The following is a 19,598-nucleotide window of genomic DNA, read 5'->3' as shown; positions in this document are numbered from 1 at the left end:
GTCGCACAGTGAACGGACGAGCGCGAGGAGGAGGGACCGCCGGTTAATAACCCAACTGCACTGCATCTGTCATCCTCATGGTCCCCCGACGTCTCCGGCAGCATGTAGACGGACTCCTCTAGTGCCACTGCGGAGAGAGAAATGGCATTAGAAATATATTCTCTAATTTTGACACTATCTATGGATGCAGAGTAACCTGATGTTCCACAGCTGTATTTGGGAGTCTTGGTTAATTGTGTTCAGTCTATCGGTGCACGCGCTACACGCTGCGCACTTTGGCGGTGGTGACAGTCAAACTATGTTAGCTGTTTTCTCAACCGGTGTAATCTAAGGAATTAATCGTTATACCGGACTATACACCAGCAACACGTACCCAGAACCGTGGAGCGTGACTCCCGCTGGATTTAACGTTGAGCGGAGTGACGCGGGTCGTGTGCGGGCGAATAGAGCCGTGGCGGAGCAAACGCACGAAGTCCAAATTCCATCTCCCTTTCCGTGTCCCCGTGCCTTTTCCCGCCCCAAAACGGAGATGTTGTTCCTCAGAATACTGCTCAGCATCTTCATACAAGGTAAGATGCAGGAAGGTATCCAATGGTGTTACATCCATTTTGTCGTCAGTCATTCTAGCCTATTATCGAGCCTTAAAATCACTTTTTTAGCAATATGATTGTATCGGCAATCATGACACCTTACTAATATCGTATTTAAAGTCTGAAGACGTAATAAGGCTAATTGCTCACAACGCCAATTCTTTGATTTAACATTTTACATTCATGGCTCAAGTGCGCGTTTTCAGTGAGCTTTGGATACAGGCAGGGCTTCTAATTTTCCAAATAAATGTACTCTTTGCAAGGATTGTATTCCTTGAATGTAGGCTGCTGTTAATAAAACCTTTATGACAGCAGGAATATTTGATGAAATTAGAGACTTTAGGAAACAAATGGAAACGACTTGAATTTCAACTTTGTGATCTGATTACGGAAAATACTTAAGACATTTCCATTCCAGACTTTGGGCAAAGGTTGATGATCTCTTGTACAACCACTATTTTTGGATATTCGGAAGTTGGCATCCCCAAGCCTCCGCTCCCTCTGTGAGTTGCTGCCGATTTAAGGCATAGGCTGCACGCATAATTCCCCTACGGATCGACAGTTTTATTTATTAGCCGAGTTAATTATTGTGTGTTTGATGTGCTGGTGTAGGCCTAGTCGACAAGGGTCGCATCGTATATCAGCGTGGTGTCTTTTTCTCCCTCGTCCCGAGTGAGCGTGTTTTGATTAACGCGAACACCTTTTTGGCTTACAGGTATCTTGATTTAAAAAAAAATCTTAATACAAATTCACCTCACCTCCAACCGCACATCAGAATAAATTGTAAAGTTGTTGTTCAATGAGGAAGCGCATTCAACCGATGCCGGAGTGCAAACAGCGGAATCGAGGTTGACGTCTTATCGGCACGCAGGTGCTTGTGGCCAGATGCGCGTCCAGGTGTGTTTGAATAGCCGCGGAGACAGACACCGGGACTGGGCGCCACACGGCGGGGTCGCGCACTATGTGTTGACTGCCTCCCGGGGCGCGCGCCCATCTCGTGTCACACACTCCGGTGACAGGTGTTCCAAAGTGTATTAGGCCTAGACTCCAGCCCACCTGATATCTCCGTCGGAGGGGATTTTACCGCATAGCGGGAGGCTGGGGTTTGAACAGCAGGGCTTTGGAAAAGGTCAAGAAGAGGCTCCATACGATTTGAAAAACTTTCTCACTTCACCCCTTTTGATTTGAACCTTCCATACACGTTTGTCCATGGTGGAAGTGGTCAGAAAGTAACTTTTTGGACCTGAGTACCAACACAGTCAGGAGATAGAGGTGCTCAAAGTTGACCCATTTTGCATACCCCACCATACCATGAGACATGTTTTCATCACTGAAAAAGATTAATGGTTCAGTTTGATACAATGTGAAAGCCTACAAACAGGGTTGTCAAATTGCTTTATGATTTATATAAATAAATACAAATCTTCATAAAAACTATATTTTTTTAAGCTTTAAAGTCAGTTATCTACAAATGTGTAAATCATTTAAAAAATAATGTTCAGATATATTGTAGCTCAGACTGTATTTTACGTCATCTGGGTTGTTTTTGTGTTGAGCCCGTCATTGGTTGAGATACAGCTTACTTAAGCAGTAAGGCCTGAGGGGGTAAGATGTATGGCCAATATCAAATCTAATCAAAGTTTATTTGTCACATGCACCGAATACAACAGGCCTTGCAGTGAAATGCTTACTTACAGACCCTAACCAACAGTGCAATTTTTTAAATAAAAAAATAGGTATTAGTTGAACAATAGATAAGTACAACAGTGAAAAAAGACTATAAAGGCTATAACAGTATTGAGGCTATATACAGGCACCGGTTAGTCTGTCTAATTGAGGTAGTATGTACTTGTAGGTATGGTTAAAGTGACTATGCGTATATGATAAACAGAGGGTAGCAGTAGCGTAAAAGATGAGTTGGCTGGTGGTGGGTGTCGGGACACAATGCAGATAGTCCGGGTAGCCAATGTGCGGGGTCACCGGCTCGTTGGGATAATTGAGGTAGTATGTACATGAATGTATAGTTAATGTGACTATGCATATATGATAAACAGAGAGTAGCAGCAGCGTAAAAGAGGGGTTGGGGGAGGCACAATGCAAATAGTCCACGGCAAAGAGCTGTTCTTACCCACGATGCAATGCAGAGTGCCTGAACACTACCCTTAGCCGCGGAATATTGGCCATATATCACAAGCTCCCGAGGTGCCTTATTGCTATTATAAACTGGTTACCTATGTAATTAGAGTTGTAACAATAAATTGTTGTCATACCACAGCTGTCAGCCAATCAGCATTTAAGGCTGGAATCACCCAGTTTATCATATAGAATTTGTTTTACATTTTACCTTCATTTAACTAGGCAAGTCAGTTAAGAACAAATTCTTATTTTCAACGACAGGAATAGTGGTTAACTGCCTTGTTCATGGGCAGAACAACATATTTTTAACTTATCAGCTCAGGGATTTGATATTGCAACCTTTTGGGTACTAGTCCAACACTCTAACTGCTAGGCTACCTGCCGCCCCACCCCGAATGCTGCATGGGTGTCATGTTTTGGTTTATAAATGTACTATAATGTTGAAATTTCAACGTTCATATGGTACCACATGGATGGTTGGAGTTCCACACATCGTAGAATGTTGACTTGAGTGGGAATATTCATTGTTATAAATTAAACTATCTATCTTCCATAGGAAACCTACTGAAATCACAGAACTATAGATAATAGAATAGACATTCCCAAGTTAACTTTCAACAGTGGGTGGACCGGTGGACATGTTTCTGGTAGTAATCGGGAGTTAAAGTTTCAATTTAAATGTCAGTGGTGTACCAGCTAAATTGCAGGGGTCTGGAGGGATAGATCCATTCTATGAGTTCCATTTCTATTGTTGAAATGACACCCACCCTGTATTCAAGATTATGCAGTGTCTCAACCAATGTTGGGCACAACACAAACACCTCAGATTATGTAAAATAGGGTCTAAAGTACAACATTTCTGAAAATGATATTTTTGGGGGGAGTTTACACATTTTTAGATCATTTACATTCATTTTTTTAATTCAAACATTTTTTAAAGAAATCCTAGAATAGTTTGACAAACCTGCTTTTAAGCTTTCAAATGATATCAAACTGAACAGTTTATCTTTGTCAGTGGTGAAGACACAATCAGGTCCAAAAAGTCACTTGCTGACTACTTCCACCATGGGAAAACATGTATGAATGGTTTCGTTCAAATCAGAAAATGATTGAAATCATTTGGAACAACCTCGACGGAACTGTAAACTCCATTATGATTTCCTCATGAAGAGGGATGACAACAAGGGAAAGAAACAAACATGCATGAAAAAGGTACAGTGCATTCGGAAAGTATTCAGACCCCTTGACTTTTCAACTTTTTCAACATTTTGTTACATTACAGCCTTTATTCTAAAATGGATGACGTTTTTTTTTTCCTTATCAATTTCCACACAATACCTCATAATGACAAAACAAAAACAGGTTTTTAGACATTTTTACAAATGTATATACATTACTAGTCAAACGTTTTAGAACACCTACTCATCCAAGGGTTTTTCTTTATGTTTTACTATTTTGTACATTGTAGAATAATAGTGAAGACATCACAACTATGAAATAACACATGGATTCATGTAGTAACCAAAGAAGAGTTAAACAAATCAAAATCTATTTTATATTTGAGATTCTTCAAATAGCCACCCTTTGTCTTGATGACAGCTTTGAACACTCTTGGCATTCTCTGAACCATCATCACCTGGAATGCTTTTCAAACAGTCTTGAAGGACTTCCCACATATGCTGAGCACTTTTGGCTGCTTTTCTTTCACTCTGCAGTCCGACTCATCCCAAACCATCTCAATTTGGTTGAGGTCCGGGGATTGTGGAGGCCAGGTCATCTGATGCAGCACTCCGTCACTCTCCTTCTTGGTAAAATAGCCCTTACACAGCCTGGAGGTGTGTTGGGTCATTGTCCTGTTGAAAAACAAATGATAGTCCCACTAAGCCCAAACCAGATGGAATTGCGTTTCGTTGCAGAATTCTGTGGTAGCCATGCTGGTTAAGTATGCCTTGAATTCTAAATAAATCACAGACAGTATCACCATCAAAGCACGCCCACAGCATACCTCCTCCATGGTTTAAGGTGGGAAATACACATGCGGAGATAATCCGTTCACCTACACCGCGTCTCAGAAAGACACGACGGTTGGAACCAGAAATCTCCAATTTGGACTCCAGACCAGAGAACAAATTTTCACCGGTCTAATGTCCATTGCTTGTGTTTCTTGGCCATAGAAAGTCTCTTCTTATTATTGGTGTCCTTTAGTAGTGGTTTCTTTTAGAGGTCAACCGATTAATCGGCATGGCCTGCTTGGCAGGCTGACCACCTGTTACACGAGTGCAGCATCAAAAGGACCTTGTGGCAGCAAGAAGCCAAGGTAAGTTGCTAGCTAGCATTAAACTTATCTTATAAAAACTATCAATCTTCACATAATCACTACTTAACTACACATGGTTGATGATATTACTAGGGTAACTAGCTTGTCCTGCGTTGCATATTATCAATGTGTTGCCTATTAATTTATCATCGAATCACAGCCTACCTCAACTTCACCAAACGGGTGATGGTTTAACAAAAGCGCATTCGCGAAAAAGCACAATCGTTGCACAAATGTACCCAACCATAAACATCAATGCCTTTCTTAAAATCAATACACAGAAGTATTTTTTTAACCTGCATATTTAGTTAAAAGAAATTAATGTCAGCAGGCAATATTAACTAGGGAAATTGTGTCACTTCTTGCGTTCAGTGCAAGCAGAGTCAGGGTATATGCAACAGTGGCTCATTGCGAACTAATTTGCCAGAATTGTACATAATTATGACATAACATTGAAGGTTGTGCAATGTAACAGCAATATTTAGACTTAGGGTTGCCACCCGTTCGATAAAATACGGAACGGTTCCGTATTTCACTGAAATAATAAAGGTTTTGTTTTCCGAAAATTATAGTTTCCGGATTTGACCATATTAATGACCAAAGGCTCGTATTTCTGTGTTTATTATATTATAATTAAGTCTATGATTTGATATTTGATAGAGCAGTTAGACAGCATTAGGCTCGTAAGCATCCATTCAAACAGCACTTTACTGCGTTTGCCAGCAGCTCTTAGCATTGTTTGATGCACAGTGCTGTTTATGACTTCAAGCCTATCAACTCCTGAGATTACGCTGGCAATACTAAAGTGCCTATAAGAACAGTTCTTGTTCTTGACATTCTCCGGATTGACTGACCTTCATGTCTTAAAGTAATGATGGACTGTTGTTTCTCTTTGCCTATTTGAGCTGTTCTTGCCATAATATGGACTTGGTCTTTTACCAAATAGGGCTATCTTCTGTATACCGCTTCTACCTTGTCACAACACAACTGATTGGCTTAAATGCATTAAGAAGGAAAGAAATTCCACAAATGTACTTTTGACAAGGCACACCTGAATACATTCCAAATGTGCTGTATACATGGTGTACAGATGTGATGATAGGGTTGATAAAACGTTTTGTTTGGAATATGGATTGTGTGTTCAGATAGGGACAGGGGACAGCCAAGGTCGGTGTGTGTTTCACGTTTGAAGTTTTATTAGTCGTATGTTTCAGGGGGTTTGAGAGAGAGAGAGAGAGGGAGGGAGAGAGAGAGAGAGAGGGAGAGAGAGAGAGAGGAGAGACGAGAGGAGAGGGAGAGAGAGGGAGGGAGAGAGAGAGAGTGAAAGGAGGGAGGAGGGAAAGAGAGACAGAGAGGAGAGAGAGAGAGAGAGAGAGAGAGGGGAGAGAGAGAGAGAGGAGAGAGAGAGGGAGAGAGAGAGGGAGAGGAGAGAGGGGGAGAGAGGGAGAGAGAGAGAGAGAGAGGGAGGGAGGAGAGAGAGAGGGAGGGAGAGAGAGGGAGAGAGAGGGGGAGAGAGAGGGAGGGAGAGAGAGAGAGAGAGAGGGGAGAGAGAGAGAGGGAGAGCGAGAGAGAGAGTGAAAGAGAGGGAGGGAGAGAGAGAGAGAGAACGAGAGAGAGAAAGAGGGAGAGAGAGAGGGAGGGAGAGAGAGAGAGGGGGAGAGAGGGAGGGAGAGAGAGAGAGAGAGGGAGGGAGAGAGGGAGAGAGAGGGAGAGCGAGAGAGGGAGGGAGGGAGGGAGAGAGAGAGAGGGAGAGGGAGAGAGAGGGGGAGAGAGAGGGAGGGAGAGAGAGAGAGAGGGAGAGCGAGAGAGAGAGTGAAAGAGAGGGAGGGAGAGAGAGAGAGAGAGAGAGGGAGAGAGAGAGAGAGAGAACGAGAGAGAGAGAGGGAGAGAGAGAGGGAGGGAGAGAGAGAGAGAGAGGGGAGAGAGGGAGGGAGAGAGAGAGGAGGGAGGGAGAGAGAGAGAGGGAGAGCGAGAGAGAGAGAGAGTGAAAGGGAGGGAGGGGAGAGAGAGAGGAGAGAGAGAGAGAGAACGAGAGAGAGAGGGAGAGAGAGAGGGAGGGAGAGAGAGATAGAGAGGGAGAGAAAGGGAGAGGGAGAGAGAGAGAGAGGGAGAGCGAGAGAGAGAGAAAGAGAGAGAGGGAGAGAGAGAGAGAGAGAGAGAGAACGAGAGAGAGAGAGGGAGAGAGAGGGAGGGAGGGAGAGAGAGAGAGAGAGGGAGAGCAAGAGAGAGAGTGAAAGAGAGGGAGGGAGAGAGAGAGAGAGGGAGAGAGAGAGAACGAGAGAGAGAGGGAGAGGGAGAGAGAGAGGGAGGGAGAGCGAGGGAGAGAAAGGGAGAGGGAGGGAGAGAGGGAGAGAGAGAGAGAGAGGGAGAGAGAGAGAGAGTGAAAGAGAGGGAGGGAGAGAGAGAGAGAGAGAGAGAGAGAGAGAGAGAGAGGGAGAGAGAGAGAGAGAACGAGAGAGGGAGAGAGAGAGGGAGGGAGAGAGAGAGAGAGAGAGGGAGAGAGAGGGAGAGGGAGAGAGAGAGAGAGAGAGCAAGAGAGGGGGAGAGAGAGAGACCGCTGTGACTGACCCAAAATTAAGGAAATCTTTGACTATGTACAGACTCAGTGAGCATAGCCTTGATATGCCGAAGGCAGACCTGGCTCTCAAGAGAAGACAGGCTATGTGCTCACTGCCCACAAAATGAGGTGGAAACTGAGCTCCACTTCCTAACCTCCCGCCAAATGTACGACCATGATAGAGACACATATTTCCCTCAGATTACACACACCCATAAAGAATTCAAAAAGAAATCCAATTTTGATAAACTCCCATATCTACTGGCTGAAATACCACAGTGTGCCATCACAGCAGCAAGATTTGTGACCTGTTACCATAAGAAAATGGCAACCAGTGAAGAACAAACGCCATTGTAAATACAACCTATATTTATGTTTATTTATTTTCCCATTCGTACTTTAACTACAACACTAAATATATATATATATTACACTTACAAAAGTTCCATAAGAATAATGACATTTCAAATGTCATATTATATATATTTATATTATATATATATATATATATATATATATATTATATATATTTATATTATATATATATATAATATGACATTTGTAATGTCTTTATTCTTATGGAACTTTTGTAAGTGTAATGTTTACTGTACATTTTTTTATTGTTTATTTCACTTTTGTTTATTGTCTATTTCACTGGCTTTGGCAATGCAAATATTTGCCATGCCAATAAAGCCCTTAAATTTAAATTGAATTGAGAGAGAGAGAGAGACAAGGGCACGTTTGTGTGTTTGTTGAGAACAAGGATTTGGAATCTCAAACCCAGGAGCAACAGATGGTGTGTACGGATTTTGTCTCCTTGGCTGGGAGATTTGGTGTGTATGTGTGTGTCTTCACTGGAAGCCTGTCATATGCCCATTCTGCTGTACCCATGGGGACTGCATGACATCACACCTCACTGCTCCTTGAACTGAACTCTGGGATAGCACTGCACTGCACCCATAACCACTGATCTAGAGCCAGCTCTCCCAATCCGTGACCTATCCCTAACCATTTAAAAAAAAAACTTTATTTAACTAGGCAAGTCAGTTAAGAACAAATTCTTATTTTCAATGACGGCCTAGGAACAGTGGGTTAACTGCCTGTTCAGGGGCAAAATGACAAATTTGTACCTTTTCAGCTTGGGGGTATAAACTTGCAACCTTCCAGTTACTAGTCCAACACTCTAACCACTAAGCTACCCTGCCAACCCGTTAATGAACAACACATCAGAACTAGCCCAGGATCAGTTACAAGTAAAACGGGAACACTTTACTTAAACCTTATCGGTGTAATGCTTTATAACTTGGCTGTAAACATATGTATGAATATTTATAATGTCTTATAAACCACATACCTACTGGCCCTCAGCTTCTCCTTTTGAAAAGGGAAGAGGTCAATGTGACGTCATGTGACAGTGAGTGATTCGCCTGGTATGTCTATGGCAACACGTGACTGGTTTAGGGGGAAGTCTGATGAGCTTCCAGGTCCTTTAGTGACCTGGGTCATTCGTTTTTGTAGTTGGTGCTCTGGTGTTTAAGCGTACATGCACCCCACTGTACTTTATTTAGTCGATTTGCATTCTCCCGTTGATCTATGCTGTGCCTAGTGTCTCGGGTAGTCTATTTCATGAAACTCATTATATTCGATTTACATTTGCTGCTCTGTTGAATATTAATCTCTTTTTGCTCTCTCAACCACTTCATTCATCTAGTGTGCGTGTGTGGCAGGGTGTCTGTGTGCGTGTGTCACAGACAGATTGCTCTTCCCCCTCCTGTGGATGTGTGGTGTTGTGTTTTGTAGTAATGATAGGCTCCGCCCCTCAGTCTCCCCCACAGCATAAACCAGACGCAAAAAGGTCTCTCTCAGGGCATGTGTGTGTGTGTGTGTGTGTGTGTGTGTGTGTGTGTAGGTCTGTGCGTGAGTCATTGAATTTTACCAAGGGAGCATTTTGCTTTTGGCTTACAAATAAAAGTGGAGAGCAGCGAAAAATATAATGCAGAACATTTTTGGGGGTAAAATATGAAGTAGTTTCCAAAGATGAAGCCTCGTGCTGTGTAAAGCTCTGGCTCTGTTCTCCACACAACATGGAACACTCATCACAATACATTTAGATTCACTCAATGAAAATTCCTTCACATCCAAGCACATTAAATATATAAGAGGACAGTACTGGCTTTTCATATTCAGTGTCAGTGCATTCATCCCGAAGACAAATACATTGTAGCACAGAGTGATTTAAAAAAATGTATTTAACCTTTATTTAACGAGGCAAGTCAGTTAAGAACAAATTCTTATTTACAATGACGGCCTACCCCGGCCAAACCCGGACGATTCTGGGCCAATTGTGCGCCGCCCTATGGGACTCCCAATCGCGATATGGTATTTGAGAAATATATTTGTAGAATGGACATTCCCTTTCCAAAGCAACATTCTGTAGTGGGTTCCCTGGCTGCCATATTGTGAGGACCATTTACAATGTTTGTAACGTCTACTAATCTGTATAATATGGCTTTTAACTTGGCAAGTCAGTTAAGAACAAATTATTTTTTACAATGACGGCCTACCAAGAGGCAAAAGCCCTCCTGCCGGGACGGGGGCTGGGATTAAACCTAAAAAGAACGGACAAAACACACATCACGACTAGAGGCACCACAACACCACATAAAGACAGACCTAAGACAACACAACATGGTAGCAACACATGACAACAACACGGTAGCAACACAACATGACAAAGGGCAAGAAGGTAGAGACAACGCATCACGTGAAGCAGCCTTACAAGTGTTAGTAAGAGTGTTCACGATTGAGTCTTTGAATGTAGAGATGGCTGATCATTCTCCCCCTCCCCTTCCCCTCTCTGTCTCCCCCCTTTAGATGTGGTCACCTCCTTGCCGCCCCTCCCCCCGGGCATTATGGACTGTGTGGAGGCAGAGAATGGGTGTGAAGCAGATCCCCAGTGCAAGGAGCTGTACAGCACCTTGCGGTACTGTGTGTCTGAGGAGGAGGTAGCTCCGCAGGGGAGCAAGGCCAGGATAGAGTGCCTGGAGGCCCTGAGCGCCCTGCACTACCCCCCCCTGTTGGCCTGCAAGTGTCAGCGCGGCGCACGCAGAGAGGAGCACTGCCTCCGAGTCTACTGGAGTGTCAGGATCCTGCAGAGTGAGTGTGAGCGTGTGTGAAAAAGGGAAAAGTGTGTGTTTGTGTGTGGGTGGGGGTGTGACATAAATGTGTATGTTTGTTACTAGCTTGTAGAAGTAAGGATTCAGTATAGACTTCTAGCACCACTGGTTCTTGACTCACCATTTGGCCACGACTAGATTGGACCCTTAGACGTCCTCTGTGACCCGACCCTACAGCCACCGTGTGATGCTACTGTCAAAGCACGGCCACTCGTCTGTCCGCGTCCTAAATGGCACTCTATTCCCTACATAGTGGGCACCCTATTCCCTATGGGCCCTGGTCAAAAGTAGTGCACTACGTAGGGAATAGGGTGCCATTCCGTCAGCACATCGATGAGGGTGAATGACAGCTAATGGAGTTATTCCTCATGCCCTGTTAGTCACCATGCATATGGTAATTACACACTGCTCTTAACACAACAGAGAGAGTGCTCTCCCCTACCGTGTCATTATGAAAAATAATGACCGGGATTTACATATGAACAGAATAAAATATGTATATTTAGGTTGTACCCACACCCATGTAATTATTTCAAATCTGGAACAACATGCCTATTATTAGGTAAATATATCCATGATAGATTTTAAGAGTAGGTGTTATTATGATGTTGGCAGAAGCTGTGTGAATATAATGAAATGGTGGTTGTCTGATTCGAGTCCCTGTTATAATGTGATGTTTCCCTGCGTGTTCCGTTATCTTGTGATTCAGTCTCCTGTGGTGTTGGGAGATTATGATGCGATTATTGATGCATAGATTATGTGGTGATCTCTCCTGCGTGTCATGGTTAGGTTACAATGCGATATCATGGTGTTGGGTTGTGATATAACGTTGTCTCCGATGTTGTCATGATGAGGTTGTAATGTGATGTTCTCCTCTGTGATCATGTAGGTTATGAGGACTTGGAGGCGTCTCCCTATGATGACTCGCCAGTGGAAATGTCTCACATGGCCTCCATAGTGGCCGCAGGTAGCCAACGACACAATCCCTCCCATTACATTAAAACCCTCAGGCACTCCTGTTCAATATATCAATACACTACAAAACCCAATCAATCAACTCATCTACACAGCCCTCAAGTGACCAGATGTCTACTTTCTCTCCTCTATCTATCTCCCTCGCTCCCCTCTTCCTCTCTATATCTCTCCTCCTCTCTATCTTTCCCCATTCCCCTCTCTCTCTCAGCCTCCTCTCTTCCTCTAGATGGACAGAACGCGTGTCTGAAGGCAGCCCAGGACTGTGGTCTGTATGAGAAATGCGGGTCCCTGAGGTCTGAGTACGTCCTGGCCTGCACTAAGCCCGTCCCAGGCTCGGACCACTGCAACAGGCAGAAGTGCCACCGGGCACTGCGGCGCTTCCTGGAGCGCGTCCCAGGGGAGTACAGCCTGGGGTTGTTGTTCTGCCCCTGTACTGACAAACTGTGTGGGGAGAGACGCAGGAAAACCATTGTCCCTTCCTGTTCCTACCAGGAAAGAGATGGGGAACAGCCCAACTGTCTACATCTGCAGAGCTCATGCACGAGGGACCAACTCTGCAGGTCAGACACACAACATGTACGCACACATAAACACATTTGTCTCTTATAAGCGCTCACATTTTCATATGTGTACGTGTGTGTTTGTGTGTATGTCTGTGTCTGTCTCAGGTCCAGACTGGCTGATTTCCAGCATAACTGCCAGTCCTCCGGCCACTCCCCCTCGGGCTGTTTCAGAGATAGTGGAACAGTGTGCCTCAAATCCTACGCCGGACTCATCGGTAAGTGAGATGAGGCTATAGGAGAACGAGCGATGCAGATATATGATGAGATGAGATGAGGGAGGAGAGAGACGGAGAGAATAAAGAGTATTCTAGGATATAGATTTGGGTGGATCACTAGAGAGTGATAAAGATGACAAGAGGGTGTTATCGGGTCATGTCAGGGGTGGGTGAGTGGGGCGTCAGATGGCCAGCGGTAGGACTTGACCTTTTGCAGTAGGAGTTGACCTCTGTAACCTTTGACCCCCTCCTCCAGGCACCATCATGACCCCCAACTACCTTAGCAACAGCACTATGGACGTGGCCCTGTGGTGCAATTGTGAGGGCAGTGGCAACCAATGGAAGAACTGCCTGAAGATCCAGAACATGTTCACCAATAACATCTGTCTGAGTGAGTCTATACATCCACCTACCTGTCAATTAACCATCTAACCAATCAATGCAATTTTCATACGGCAAGCAATTCATTTACTACTTGACACTTCAATCCATCAATCTGTCACATGGTCAGCTACACTCGCTCTCATGCACTCATGTGAACATGCACACACACACACACACACACACAATATGTAATGTACTGTGTCTATCTGTCCGTCTCACAGAGAACTCCATAAGTACCATGGGTAGCTCCCCCCCTCGGCCAGTGGAGAGCATTCTTCCCCCCTCCCCTCGCCCCTCCCCCCTGGACCAGCAGAACAAACTCAGCAACAACGCCCAGGATGAGCTCAGTAACAACGCTGTGAGTACTACTACTCAACATTACCCAATGCTAACCTAACATTACCCAATACGACCTAACATTACTCAATATTACCCAATACTACGTAACATTACTCAACATTACCCAACACTACCTAACATTACTCAACATTACCCAATACTACATAACATTACTCAACATTACCCAAATACTACTTAGCATTACTCAACATTACCCAATACTATCCAACATTACTCAACATTGCCCACTGGTAGATAATAATACTCAACATTACCCAATACTACCTAACATTACAACATTACCAAATACTACCTAACATTACTGAACATTACCTAATGTTACTCAACATTACCCAATACTGCTTAGCATTACTCCACATTACCCAATACTACCTAACATCACTTAACATTACCCAATACTACTTAACATTACTCAACATTACCAAATACTACCTAACATTACTCAATACTGCCTAACATTGCTTAACATTGTGCAATATCCAATTTCAATCTAATTTATTTATAAAGCCCTTCTTACATCAGCTGATGTCACAAAGAGCTGCACAGAAACCCAGCCTAAAACCCCAAACAGCAAGCAATGCAGGTGTAGAAGCACGGTGGCTAGGAAATATTCCCAAGAAAGGCCAGAACCTAGGAAGAAACCTAGAGAGGAACCAGGCTCTGAGGGGTGGCCAGTCCTCTTCCGGCTGTGCCGGGTGGAGATTATAACAGAACATGGCCAAGATGTTCAAATAATCACAGTTGTTGTTGAGGGTTCAACAGGTCAGCACCTCAGGAGTAAATGTCAGTTGGCTTTTCATAGCCGATCATTCAGAGTATCTCTATCGCTCCTGCTGTCTCTAGAGAGTTGAAAACAGCAGGTCTGGGATAGGTAGCACGTCCGGTGAACAGGTCAGGGTTCCATAGCCGTAGGCAGAACAGTTGAAACTGGAGCAGCAGCACGGTGGACTGGGGACATCAAGGAGTCATCAGGCCAGGTAGTCCTGAGTGATGGTCCTAGGGCTCAGATTCTCAGAGAGAGAGAAAGAGAGAGAGAGAAAGAAAGAGAGAGAGAATTAGAGAGAACATACGTAAATTCACACAGGACACCGGATAAAACAGAATAAATACTCCAGATATAACAGACTGACCTAGCCCCACGACACATAACTACTGCAGCACAAATATTGGAGACTGAGACAGGAGGGGTCAGGAAACTCTGTGGCCCTGTCTGACGATACCCCCGGACAGGGCCAAACAGGCAGGATATAACCCCACCCACCCGCAATACTACCTAACTTTACTCAACATTACCCAATTTACCTAGCATTACTTAACATTACCCAATACTACCTAATATTAGTCAACATTACCCAATACCATTTAACATTACTCAATACTACCTAACATTACTCAACTCTACCCAACATGACCTAACATTACCCAATATTACCTAACATAACCTGACATTAACCAATACCACCTAACATTACCCAGTACTACCTGACATTACTTGACACTACCCAATATTACCTAACATAACCTGCCATTATCCAATGCCACCTAACATTACCCAATACTACCTAACATTGCTCAACATTACCAGTACTACCTAACATTATTCGACATTACCAATACTACCTAACATTACTCAACATTACCCAATATTACCTAACATAACCTGCCATTACCCAATGCCACCTAACATTACCCAATACTACCTAACATTGCTCAACATTACCAATACTACCTAACATTACTTGACATTACCAATACTACCTAACATTACTCGACATTACCCAATATTACCTAACATAACCTGCCATTACCCAATGCCACCTAACATTACCCAATACTACATAACATTGTTCAACATTACCAATACTACCTAACATTACGCGACATTACCAATACTACCTAACATTACTCGGCATTACCCAATATTACATAACATAACCTGCCATTACACAATGCCACCTAACATTACCCAATACTACCTAACATTGCTCAACATTACCAATACTACCTAACATTACTCAACATTACCAATACTACCTAACATTACTCGACATTACCAATACTACCTGGCATTACTCAACATTACCAATACTACCTAACATTACTCGCCATTACCAATACATAACCTGCCATTACCCAATGCCACCTAACATTACCCAATACTACCTAACATTGCTCAACATTACCAATACTACCTAACATTACTTGACATTACTCAATACCACCTAACATTACCCAATACTACATAACATTACTCAACACTACCCAATACTACCTTACATTACTGAACACTATTCAACATTACTCAACACTTTGAATGACTCACCACTTTAGCTGAATTACCATCTCTCAGAAACATGCATCGCTCCTCCAAACACTAATCACACAACTGGCAATCAAATAAAGAAAAGTAAAATACCACTCCACCCAGCACTGACCACTTCCAGGCCAGCTTGACCCCGCACTGAACAATGCCAGCTTGACCACAAACAGATGGACTGACCACTGCCAGCTTGACCACAAACAGATGGACTGACCACTGCCAGCTTGACCACAAACAGATGGACTGACCACTGCCAGCTTGACCACAAACAGATGGACTGACCACTGACTGACCGTTCGATTAGACACTGACCACCTGACTGAACACTAACCATCAAGTACCGAATGTTCAACCGAGTACACACCTCTAGCACTCTGGCCATTGACCACTGTAGTGACAACAGGCTGCTGGAATGACCATTGACCACAGGAGTGACCGCTGGTGGCTGACTGCTAAACCCTGTCTGGTCCATTGAGCAGAGTGACAGTGAAGCGCTTTATGTCTCCTCTGCTCCCCGCATGCTCAACACAGCTAGAGATTATCTGAGCTGCGAGCTAGACCAGGGGGATTCCAAGACTCTCGCTCTCTCTCTCTCTCTCTCTCTCTCTCTCTCTCTCTCTCTCTCTCTCTCGCTCTCTCTCTCTCTCTTGCTCTCTCTCTCTCTCTCTCTCTCTCTCTCTCTCTTTTCCTTTCGCTCTCTCCTTTTTGTCCCTCTCTCTCTCATTGGCTGTCTGTCTCCCTTTCTCTCTTTCCCTCTCTTCAATTCTCTCTCTCCCTCACGTTTTCTACATTTCTTAAACTCTCTCTTTCTCTCTGTCTCCCTCCCTCTCCCTCATCTCTCTCTCTGAGAGGATTAGATGAAGGTGTTCGCAAGAGGCCGTGTATCAATCAGACTTCATCAGTATTCATTTATGCATGCCCATCTGTCTCTCTCTCCTTTACTGTCTCTCCCCTAATCCTTCCTTCTACTCCGTCCTCCTTCTCTCTCTCTCTCCTTTACTGTCTCTCCCCTAATCCTTCCTTCTACTCCGTCCTCCTTCTCTCTCTCCCCTCTTTGCTCTCGCTCTCTCTCTCCCTCATCTCCATGTTCCACATTGTAATCCCTCGCTCCATTCTCTCTCTCTCTCTCTCTCTCTCTCTCTCTCTCTCTCTCTCTCTCGCTCTCTCTCTCTCTCTCCCCTCTCTTCTCCTCACTCATCCCTCATCTCATTCTCTCTTCCTCTCCTCTAACAATATATATATTTCTCTCTATCTCAGGTGGAGCAGAGTGAGGAAGAGGAGGAAGAGGAGGAGGGGGGTCAGTTTGACGTGATCCCTCTCTATGCTGAGAAGGCCACGGTGTCCAATCTGGGTTCTGGGGGTGGGGGGGTGTCCCCCCGTCTGTCCTCAGCCCCCCCTCCCTCCCTGCTGCTGCTCCTTCTGCTACTGTCTGCCTCTCTGAGCTGGGGGTAAGGAGGGGCGGGGCCCTTGCACACAGACACAGAGACTCTGAGAAAGGCACAGAGAGAGAGAGGAGGGAGAAAATAAGAGAAGATAAAGGACCTCTAGTGTTTATTGCTTCCTTCCTTCTCTCTTCCTTTTGAGACAGTCTTGTACAGTCTGTTTTCTTTTTTTTGCTTCACCTCCCACTGTCAGGTGATGGTTTTGCCCGATGGAGACTTTTTGTGTATGACAGACATAGAGGTGAACCAACTCCACAGTGACAGAGGGGGGTTAAACTGAGTGACTTGATATATGATATGTGAGTAATTTCCTCCTTTGGTGAAGACGTGACAGGTTACCATGAGTCCGATGGCGCTTTAGTATATCCAAGCTTCACTCTGTCTATTCATACCTCTGTACTCTCCAGTGATGGAGAAGTGCTTACAGTCAGTGTTAGGAAGGAATGTACACTGAGTATACCAAACATTAGGAACACCTTCCTAATATTGAGTTGCCCTCAGAACAGCCTCAATTCGTTGGGGCATGGACTTTAGAAGGTGTCGAAAGCGTTCCACCGGGCTGCTGGCCCATGTTGACTCCTGTGCTTCCCACAGTTATATCAAGTTGGCTTGATGTCCTTTGGGTGGTGAACCATTCTTGATACACACAGGAAACCGTTGAGCATGAAAACCCAGCAGCGTTGCAGTTCTTGACACAAACCGGTGTGCCTCGCACCGACTACTATACCCTGTTCAAAGGCACTTGCATCTTTCGTCTTGCCCATTCACCCTCTGAATGGCACACATACACAATCCATGTCTCAATTGTTTCAAGGAGTAGAAATCCTTCTTTAACCCGTCTCCTCCCCTTCATCTACACTGATTGAAGTGGATTTAACAAGTGGCATCCATAAGGGATCATAGCTTCCACCTGGATTCACCTGGTGAGTCTGTCACGCAAAGAGCAGGTGTTCATAATGCAAGTGCTTTTGGTTTATTGCTCTATCTGTGTCTAAATGACTCAGCACAGGCCTGGGAGAAAAAGTAGCTGCAGAAATACAAATAAAACAGCATCATCAAAAAAACTGAAACAATATGAGTAATAAAAAATCTAATATCTTCTTAGTAGGTGTGGACGCCCATCTGGGGTTGACACTCGCAGGCAGAGAAGGAGAGAGAAGGAAATAGAGAGAGAGGGAGAAAGAAACAGAGAGAGAGAGAGAGAATGAAACAAAGAGGGAGAGAGAAGGAAACAGAGAGAGAGAGAGAGAGAGAGAAAGAAACAGAGAGAGAGAGAGAGAGAAACAGAGAGAGCAATAGAAGACAAGGGATACAGAGGGAGTGAGTTTCTGGTGTATCGTCCATTTCCTCTGCACTTTTTACTTGTTTCAATTGAGATAATGTGATCTGGTGTGAACTCTTTGGCTGGAATTCATTCAAACCCCCCAGTGTCTTATGTTCACAATATTCATCCCGTTCCCACACATTTCTAATTCTGAAAAGTGAAAGCATACCTGTGAGAGGGGTTGCCATGATAGTAGTTGTGGGTTTTTATTCAGTACCAAAGATCAATCTGTCAGTTAACTTGATCATTGGAAAAAGCTACTGCGTAAATACTGCAATGCGAGTTAGATTGAATTGAGCCCTTCATATTCTGGTGAGCTCTGGGGGGAAAATCGTTGGTGAGGAGCGATAGAGGGAGAGAGAAAAAGAGTGAACCAGACAGAGAGAGAGACCCTCGAGCACAAACATACCGTGGAGAATCGCTGGCCCTATATTTCCTCTGTCTTATAAATCTTTTGCTGACACTAATGTTTTTTTTGTCTCCTCTATTTCTGTGGAACGTGTAAAATTAACTTCCATCCGGAGGGGTTGGAGATGGTGGTGGACAAAGAAAGGAGGGGTGGGTTGGGGGGGGGGGGGTTGTGGGGTTAGGGAGGGGCTGAAGTGACGGAAGGTCTGCAGTATGCATCTTGCATCACTCCCCAGGCCCTAATATCAAATTATAACCCCCCCTCCACACACACCAACTGTCCACCTGAACAACAGACCCTTACACATATTGTCTGTCAATCAGTCATTCTTTTCTAAAGGAAAGGGGAACATTCTTACATGAAGATCTATGCTTCCATTCCGTAGAACATGAGCATCATTAATACCAAGGTCAGCTAGCCGCTCACAGATCTCCTTCTGGGGTTAATTGAGAGCAGGGAGGAGAATAGGTGGGAGATTGATGTGCCTGTCAGGCCTGTGTGGGGTCTTTACGAGGCCTGTTGTTATTTTTTAATTGTTGTTGCGGCCGTTTGTCGTCTGCTGACACCTCGCCACTGCCAACAGACAGACTGAGAGATGGAGAAAAGGATACCAATCATTTACATCAATATCGCTGAAATAAATAAGTTGAGAAGCCATGCGTTAAATCAACTGACATAGAGTAGGAGGGTAGCTGAAGGGATTATTTTACCGTTCTTGTTCGCTTGTAATACAGCTCTATCATAAACACTCACACACTCACACACACACACACACACACACACACACACACACACACACACGCACACACACACTCAGTTAAATATCAGTT

The 19,598-nt window shown here is 44.3% G+C and overlaps 1 protein-coding gene across 1 annotated transcript; it reads left to right on the top strand.

The window, feature by feature from the left end:
• The first annotated feature begins 91 nt into the window (after positions 1-91).
• Positions 92-18,912, top strand: LOC135545870 (GDNF family receptor alpha-4-like). Its single transcript, XM_064973820.1, has 8 exons — positions 92-569; positions 10,475-10,756; positions 11,666-11,743; positions 11,960-12,311; positions 12,420-12,529; positions 12,786-12,920; positions 13,135-13,271; positions 16,851-18,912. The coding sequence occupies exons 1-8, from the start codon at positions 530-532 to the stop codon at positions 17,043-17,045; spliced, it is 1,329 nt and encodes a 442-aa protein (XP_064829892.1). The 5' UTR covers positions 92-529; the 3' UTR covers positions 17,046-18,912.
• Positions 18,913-19,598: the final 686 nt, after the last annotated feature.

Source organism: Oncorhynchus masou, chromosome 9 (assembly GCF_036934945.1).
Source record: "Oncorhynchus masou masou isolate Uvic2021 chromosome 9, UVic_Omas_1.1, whole genome shotgun sequence".
Taxonomy (NCBI): Eukaryota; Metazoa; Chordata; class Actinopteri; order Salmoniformes; family Salmonidae; genus Oncorhynchus; species Oncorhynchus masou.
This window is presented reverse-complemented; position numbering and strand designations above follow the sequence as displayed.